General features: G+C 57.7%; 1 protein-coding gene across 3 annotated transcripts; it reads left to right on the top strand.

Annotated features, from left to right (window-relative positions):
* The first annotated feature begins 144 nt into the window (after positions 1-144).
* Positions 145-7,305, top strand: KPTN (kaptin, actin binding protein). Of its 3 annotated transcripts, none has more exons than XM_043998863.1 (12): positions 149-568; positions 1,229-1,311; positions 2,110-2,194; positions 2,304-2,358; positions 2,980-3,055; positions 3,194-3,267; positions 3,387-3,496; positions 3,584-3,685; positions 3,895-3,973; positions 4,276-4,411; positions 6,084-6,245; positions 6,471-7,305. In XM_043998863.1, exons 1-12 carry the CDS (start codon positions 343-345, stop codon positions 6,591-6,593), a joined length of 1,311 nt encoding a protein of 436 aa, XP_043854798.1. In that variant the 5' UTR covers positions 149-342; the 3' UTR covers positions 6,594-7,305. The 3 variants fall into 3 exon arrangements, 2 of the variants coding, with proteins under 2 accessions (XP_043854798.1, XP_043854799.1); XM_043998864.1 differs by lacking the exon at positions 149-568 and adding an exon at positions 722-1,123; XR_006355801.1 differs by lacking the exon at positions 3,895-3,973 and having other exon boundaries at positions 145-568; positions 6,471-6,612.
* The last annotated feature ends 1,129 nt before the right edge of the window (positions 7,306-8,434 follow it).

The raw sequence follows: 8,434 nt of genomic DNA on the forward strand, positions 1-8,434 counted from the left end.
CTGAGGCGTGGGTTACTCGGGGAGTGGGGGCGGGGGCCGCGGGCGAAGTCGCCTGCCAAGCCGGTCAGGTGGGTGCGCCTCCAGCTGCCCCTCGGGATCGCCTCTGGCCAAATCTTGGGGTGGGGGAGGGGACTGTCAAGCATTTCCTGCGGGTCGAGCGCGCGGTAGGGGAGAAGGGAACCCCCAACGTCATCGCTGTGCGTCATCGCGGCCGGCTAGAGGGGCCGCCATCTTCGTTGAGGGCGGTGTTGCCTCCTCCGCTTGACGTCATTGCCCCGCGCCAGCCCTACCGTCGGGGGCAAGTTGGGGCGGCTGGGCTGCTCCGGGGACCCCGAGGAGGCGATGCTGGCGGCCGCGGCGGGCGGCCCGGGGCTTTGTCCCCTGGGCGAAGACAGTTTCACGCGCTTCTCGTCGCAGAGTAACGTGTACGGACTGGCGCGCGGCGCCCAAGGCCGCGGGGAACTGCTGGCTGCCACTCTTAAAGGGAAGGTGCTGGGCTTCCGCTACCAGGACCTCCGACAGAAAATTCGCCCCGTGGCCAAGGAGCTGCAGTTCAACTATATTCCGGGTCCGCTCAGCGCATGCGCACGAGGGGCTGACTTCACCCTCTCCTTGTGTTTGCTGTGGTTGTGCATAATTGGGCTGGGGAGGGGGCGTACGTGAGCGGGTCAGGGATTGAGACCCGTTTTCTCCCCCCGCCCCAAGCAGGTTTAGGGGGCGAGGGGGTTGTCAAAGGGTTTCAGGGTGGGAGAGGAGAGAGTGGGATGAGCAGGATGGATGGGCAGCGGGGAAGGAAAGGAAATGAGCTCCCCGTCACCCAGAGGTTCGGGTTTGCGGTGACTGGAACGCCAGGACTGGGGTCCGGAAGACCTGGGTTCCCATTCTGCCTTTAATGTTTACTAGCTGCAGAACTCCGGGCTCTTAGCTCCCAGACTCAGTTTCTTCATCCGTCAAATGGGTTGTAGTGAGGCTCAAGGGCCACAAGGTCTCCGGGCAGAGCCAGATGATTCCCGGGTGGAGCCGGAGGATGCCGGGAGGAACCTTAGGGACCATCAAGCCCCACCCCCTCCTTTTACAGAGGAGGAAACAGGCCCAGAGAGGGCGGAGGGAGGATCTGAGCCAGGTGTGGCTGACTCCGAGCCTCCGAGAGTGTGGTGATGAGGGGTGGGAGGAGGTGCTGGGACAAAAGGAGGAGATACCAGCCCCGCCCCTTTCTTCTGCCCTGCAGTGGATGCTGAGATCGTGTCCATCGACACCTTCAACAAGTCGCCCCCCAAGCAGGGCTTGGTGGTGGGGATCACGTTCATTAAGGTGCCGGATCTCCCTCCCCTCCCCTCCCCAGCCTCAGTTTCCTCCTCTGTGAAATGGGTTTTTTTTTGTTTGTTTTTGTGTGTGTGTGGCAATGAGGTGACTTGCCCGTCTAGTAAGTGTCAAGTGTTTGAGGCCGGATTTGAACTCAGGCACTCCTGAATCCAGGGCCGGTGCTTTATCCACTGCTCCACCTAGCTGCCCTGAAATGGGGTTTTAACAGCCTAACGAGGGAGTGGTGAGCATCCAGTGAGATAATGCTGAAGGACACAGGCATTCCTCCTCCCCCTGGGTCCTCCCACCTCCCTCAGGGGTCTCCTATGTGATGCCTCTCCCCCCAGACCCCAAGACTTGGGTGATGGGACTTCAGATGCTTCTGACATCCTGAGACTCCTAGGGTCTCTGTGGATAGAGTGCTTGGCCTAGAGTCAGGAAGACTGGAGTTCAAATCTGGCCTCAGGTGCTTCCTAGCTGTGTGACCCTGACCAAGTCACATCACCTCTGCCTGCCTCCGTTTCCTCAATTGTAGAGTGAGGATTATACAAAAGCACATCCCTCCCAGGGTTGCTGGGAGGACCAGTAAAGGGTTTGGCCCAGTTCCTGGTATACAGCAGGCACTTAATAAATGTTTATTTCTCTCCCCTTCCCTCCCCTCTTGATGATTCCTTGGTCAGAAGACTCTAAGGTCCTAAGATCAAATGAGACAAGAGCTGCACAAGGCTTGGTGCAGTGCCTGGCACATAGTAGGTACTTCTCATCTCCCCAAGACTAGGGTCTTAAGCATTCTCCCCTCTCTCCCAGGACTCCGGGGACAAAGCCAGCCCCTTCCTCAACATTTACTGCGACTATGAGCCCGGCTCAGAATATAACCTGGATTCCATTGCACGTGAGCCCTGGGCCTGACTTGGGAGCCAGGGGGAGGCAGGTGCATGATGGACAGGGTCACATCTGGACCCTCTCCCTCCATCATCCCCTTTGTCTCCCTGGTCTTTCAGAGAGCTGCCTGAACCTGGAGCTGCAGTTCACCCCCTTCCAGCTGGGCCACGCCGAGTAAGCCCCAGCCCTGGGCCCCCCCGTCATCTCCTCTCTCAGTAACATGGCCGAGAGCAAGGAGGCAGAGACCTGGGTTCAAGTTCTAGCTTTTGCTCCTTTCTATATGTGTGACCTTGAACATTGCTCTTCCCTAGGCCTCAGTTTCATTTGTAAAATGAGGTCTTGGACTGGATGATCTCGGAACTCCCTCCCAGCTCTGACATCCCCTGTCCTTTTTTTTTTGTTTTGTTTTTGTTTTTGAGGGGCAATGGGGGTTAAGTGACTTGCCCAGGGTCACACAGCTAGTACGTGTCAAGTGTCTGAGGCCGGATTTGAACTCAGGTACTCCTGAATCCAGGGCCGGTGCTTTATCCACTGCGTCACCTAGCCGCCCCTGACATCCCCTGTTCTAAGGCCCCTCCCAGCTCTGACATCCCCTGTTCTAAGGCCCCTCCCAGACCTGACACTCCCTGTTCTAAGGGCCCTCCAGCTCTGACATTCTAGGTTCTAAGACTCCTCCCAGCTCTGACATCCCCTGTTCTAAGGGCCTTCCAGCTCTGACATTCTAGCTTCTAAGACCCTTCCCAGCTCTGACATCCCCTGTTCTAAGAGCCCTCCCTTGAGATTTTCTCTTTCCAGGGTCCAGGTTGGGGATCAGCTGGAGACAGTGTTTCTGCTCAGTGGGAACAACCCTGCCATTCATCTGTATAAGGAGGTGAGGCCTGGGATGGGGCTGGCTAGTCAGCCCAGGGTGTGTGTGTGTATGTGCACATGTGGGTGTATGTGCAGGGGGGTCTTCGTTGTCCCCCCTCCCCTGTGCTACTCCCCTCAGCTAAGGCTGTTCCGTTCTTAGAATGAGGGTCTGCATCAATTTGAGGAGCAGCCGGTAGAGAATCTCTTTCCTGAGCTCACAGACCTGAGCAGCAGGTAGGAGGCAGCCTGGGACCTTGGGAGGAGGGGGGGGAGGTCCTTAGGGAGGTCAGCACGGGGCTTCCAGGCGGGGCAGCTGGGCTAAAGGTCCCAGGCCTGCCGGGCTCTCTCTGCAGTGTTCTGTGGCTCCACGTGTCCAACATCCCCGGCTCGGGCCGGCGGCTCACGGCCTTTGGCTGCCAGAGTGGATACGTGCGGGTTGCCCACGTTGACCAGACCAGCAGAAGTAAGACCCTGGGGTTGGGGAAGGGGAGGGGCCTGGTGGGAGGGTGGGGCCATCTCTGATAGCTCCTCCCCCTTCTGCCTCTCCCAGCTGTGCTGCAGACCTGGCCCATTCAACAGGATGGCCCCATCTCCCGAGTTGTTGTGTTCAGCCTCTGGCCCCCCACCGGAGCCGCCCAGCACACGGGGGAAGGTGAGGGGTCTTATCTCCAGATCCCTCTGGATTTGGGGTCCTTGATCCTCCAGGCCCCACCACCCCATGTCCTAGGCCCCTAGTGCCCTCTGTCTCCTAATCTCTGGATTGCCCAGATCCCACGATTCCCAGCCCCCGTGCCCCCTCACCCTTTGTAGGGGACTAGAAAGAGATGTGGGTGCATGTGCGCCCTCCCTTTCCTCCCCCAGAGGCCCAGGGGTTGCCAGCCCGCCCAGAGGAGTACGGTGTCCTGGTGACTAGTATGATGGAGCCGGCTGTGGTGTATCGGTGAGAGGGCCGGGCATGCTGCCCATCTGTGTGGGAGGACCACCCTCCACCTCCTCCTCCTCCCGGGCTGGTGGAGAAGAGACCCTCATTCTCATGAGCTGGGGGAGTGCTTCTGGCCCGGAGAAGCCGGAAGAAGAGGGTGTCCAGGCCTTGGGTGATGGGAGTAGGAACAGTCTGGCTTCTGGGGTTGGAGATGAGAGAGACCCAGCCCCAAGATCTGCCCGGGCTTTGGTTAGGTGGTGGTCGGGGGAACCTACCTAGAATGAAGCCTCACCCCTCCTCTCTTGCCCCTGGGGCCCTAGGAACGTCCTGGCCCATGGACTTCAGGATCAGCTGCTGCTGCCAGGGAGTGACCAGTTTGACAGTGTCCTGTGTGGGCTTGTCACTGACGTGGACCTGGATGGGAAGCCCGAGATTCTGCTGGGTACCTATGGCCAGGTGTGCCTTGTCAAGCTCAGCTTTAGCTCTTCTTCTGTCTCTCTGTGGTTCTGCCCCTCTGTGCCTCCCCCATCTTTGTGGCCCTGATCTGACTTTCCCTGTGGGTAAACCTCCATCTTCACCTTGTGGTCCAACCTGAGCCTCTCCACTCTGGTCTAACCTGTGCCTCTCTGCTCTGGTCTAACCTCTGCCTTCTACTCTGGTCTAACTTCTGACTTTCCACTCTGGTCTAACCTGTGCTTCTGCTCTTGTCTAACCTCTGCCTCCCATTGTGGTCTAAACTCTGACTTTTCATTCTGGTCTAACCTCTGACTTTCCACTCTGGGCTAGCCTGTGCCTCTGATCTTGTCTAGCCTCTGCCTTCCACTCTGGTCTAACCTGTGCTTCTGCTCTTGTCTAACCTCCATCTCCCATTCTGGTCTAACCTCTGAATTTACATTCTTTATCCAACTTCTACTTCTCAACAGTGTTAATTTTCATCTCCTGCATTTATTAAGCACCTACTATGTGCCAGGTGCTGTGCTAAATGCTGAAGATACAAAGAGATGAACAAAAAACAATCTCAGGGAGCTTGCAGCATGATGGAGCTGGGGAGAGAGAATTCATGGGATGGGGCCACAAAGCATCAGGAGATGGAGTGTTTGGTGTGAGGGGATAATAGCTCAGTGGCCAGATTAGAGAGGACACATCCAGCTAAGGGGTGAGAAGGCTGGAAAGGTGGGAGGGGCCAGGTGAGGAAGGGCTTTGAATGCCAAACAGAATGTTGTGTATGAGATCCCAGGGGCAATAGGGAGCCCCAGGAGTTTACAGAGGAAAGGAAGCGGGGTATCATGATTAGGACTGAGCTTTAGGAAACCGGTGTCAGTGACTAAATGGAGGCTGAACTGGGGGGGGGGGCAGGTGGGACGTGAGGCCGGCAGAGTCCCTAGCAGCCATTGCGGTGATCAGGGCTGAGGTGATGAGGGCCTGCACCAGGGCTGGCCGTGTCAGCAGGGATAACGGGCATATTCAGGGGGTGCTGCAGAAGTGAAAATGGGATGTGGGGGCAGGGGGGAAGCGAGAAGAGACCAGGGTGACTTCAAGGTCGTGAGCCTGAGGGGTGGGAGGAGGCTGGGGGAGGGTTTGGGGAAAAGATCATGAGGTCGCTTTGGGACTTACTGAGGCCACAGAGATCATCAGCATCTCTGCCCATTCCCCCAGCACCGGGTGTGCAACCTGTGTTTTCTGCCTCTGGGTCTCTCAGTGTCTGTCTCCTCTTTCTTTTTCTCTCCCTCCCCCTCCCTCCCTCCCCTCTCCTCTATCCTTTCCTTCTTCCCTCTCTCTCCCTCCTCCTCCCTCTCTCCCTCCCCCTCCCTCTCTCCTTCCCCCTCCCTCCCTCTCTCCCTCCCTCCCTCTCTCCCTCCCTCTCTCCCTCCCCCTCCCTCTCTCCCTCCCCCTCCCTCTCTCCCTCCCTCTCTTCCTCCCTCCCTCTCTCCCTCCCTCTCTCCCTCCCCCTCCCTCCCTCCCTCTCCCCCTCCCCCTCCCTCTCTCCCTCTCTCCCTCTCTCCCTCCCCCTCCCTCTCTCCATCTCCCTCCCTCTCTCCTTCCCCCTCCCTCCCTCTCTCCCTCCCTCTCTCCCTCCTCCTCCCTGCACCTGGTCAGGCTTCCTGAGGCTCCCTCTGTGGTCCTGCAGGAGCTGCTGTGTTACAAGTTCTGTGAGGCCGATGGCCGCTTCCGCCTGCTGTGGCACCGAAGCTTTGCCAGCCCTCTGCTGGCCATGGAGCATGTGGATCTGACCGGGGATGGCCTTCGGGAGCTGGCCGTGGTCTCCCTGAAGGGCCTGCACATCCTCCAGGTAGTAGGGCCACTGCCCCTGGTCCATCCCCCTGGTCCATCCACCGGCCAGAGCGGCCTGCAGAGATCCCGGCCTAGCCCACCCCCACCTCCACCCCCAGCCCCTGCCCCGGCCCCGGCCCTCTGCCCCTCTTGTTCTGATCTAACCTCCACAGGACCCTGGGGCCTTCCCAACGTGGGCATGGGCGGCTTGGCCTGACTCTCCTGGCTCTGCTCCTGCCCACAGCACAGCCTGACCCAGGCGTCCCGGCTGGTCCTGACCCGGCTTCGACAGCGGGCCCAGAAGCAGAGACGACAGCCCCAGGGAGAGGGGGATGGGCCCAGGACGGTGGAGCTCCCGACCCTTTGAGGACCCTTAGCTATTCCCCTTTGACCCGGTCGTCCTCCACAGGGGGAGTTAGGACAGGTGGCGGGGAGGGGTGCTGGTTCTTTCTGACATGCCTGGGTCCTGGTGCTAGTGGGAGGGAGGGATCTTGGGGGAGGTCAGATGAATCTGGGAACAAACCTGACAAGACGGGGGCTGGCCCTCCCATCTCCAGGCTGTCATTCCCTTTCAGAGGGAGTTAGACAGCTTAGGTGTGAGTTCAGTGCACGGGCCTCATGTGATCAGGGACCTAGGACAATCTGTAAAGTGGGCGTGATCTCCACCCCCCCCACACACACACACAGATTATGAGGAGCCACTAGGGGCCAGACTTGAGTAGATTCAAATGAGGTCTCTGCAGTGGCTACCCTTGGTCTGGGCCTGCTCTCCAGAGTGGGGGTAGGGGTAGTGGGGAAGTAACGCCCCAGGGGACCTGAGGGAATGGATCCAGACTCTTCAGCCTGGGGAGGACACTAGCTCCGATGGGCCCCAGAAGTGACCCTGAAGGGAACAAGAACCCACCTTCTAAGCCCGGGTCAGGGGTTCACTCCCCTCATCTGGACATCGGCACTATCCTTGCTCCCCTGACTGGCTCTGCATACCAGAGGGCCAGGATTTGACACCTTGCTCTGCCACTTACACTTTCTGGTCCTCAGTTTCCTAGCTCTGCAAAATAAAGGGGTTAGTTTGGACTATCTCTCAAGACCTCTTCATCTGTCTTTTTTTTTTTTTTTTTGGCTGGGCAGTGAGGGTTAAGTGACTTGCTCAGGGTCACACAGCTAGTAAGTGTCAAGTGTCTGAGGCCAGATTTGAACTCAGGTCCTCTTGAATCCAGAATCGGTGCTTTATCCACTCTGCTAATTAGCTGTCCCCTCTTTATTCGTCTTGACGCACAACACACAGGTCAGGGAAACAAAAGCATGCTGTCATTTCTGGAGTCCGATAAGGGTTAAGTGGGGGCTAGAAATGGGTGCGGGACATACCTCAAAGGGAGGTCCTCTGATGTCAAGTTGGAGGCAAGGTCCTAGGGCCTTCGATGGGTTCCTTCAGACTCAGGTGGGAATCCAACTGTCCTGGATGGCCTTGTGTGTGAGGGGAACAAGGGGGATGGGAGCCAGATGAGGGAGGGCTCTGGAGAGGAGACCAAGTCGAGTGTGAGACCAAAGGATCGGAAGTCATCATCAGGAAGGGGACTGCCAAGCTCTGTTCCAAGATGGTCACTGCCGCTCAGCCCCACTATGCTTCTGTGCATTTCTTTCTTGGCATAGAGGCACTGAAGAGGACATCTAGGAAAGTGGTTTGTCAAACGCCTTCGCCTACACAGAACATCCCCTGGGTCTCAAGCAGGCAAGGAGCCTGGGCTTGTCCAGAAAGGGAAGGCCCCACAGTGCTGAATAATGGGGGGTCTCTCCTGGGCTCTGGGGGTTTGGTTTGACAACTATCCTTCGAATCAATAAATGTCTTTTAGTGATGGCCAAAAGAAGAAACTTAATGGGGCGGCTAGGTGGCGCAGTGGATAAAGCACCGGCCCTGGATTCAGGAGGACCTGAGTTCAAATTTGGCCTCAGACACTTGACACTTACTAGCTGTGTGGCCCTGGGCAAGTCACTTAACCCCCATTGCCCCACAAAAAAAAAAAAAACAAAACCAAAACAAAACAAAAGAAGAAACTTAGAGGGAGGCCTCTGAATGTCTGCCCCAGGAGTTTGAATTTCACCCTGGAGACTATTAATAGAGAGCCACTGAAAACTCCCTATGCCCTCCAGGAGGGTGACTTGCTTTCGTCTCTGGGCTCAGGTCATCCTTGTAGATTGGAGGGAGGGTCT

This window comes from Dromiciops gliroides, chromosome 3 (genome assembly GCF_019393635.1).
Source record: "Dromiciops gliroides isolate mDroGli1 chromosome 3, mDroGli1.pri, whole genome shotgun sequence".
In the NCBI taxonomy this organism is placed as follows: Eukaryota; Metazoa; Chordata; class Mammalia; order Microbiotheria; family Microbiotheriidae; genus Dromiciops; species Dromiciops gliroides.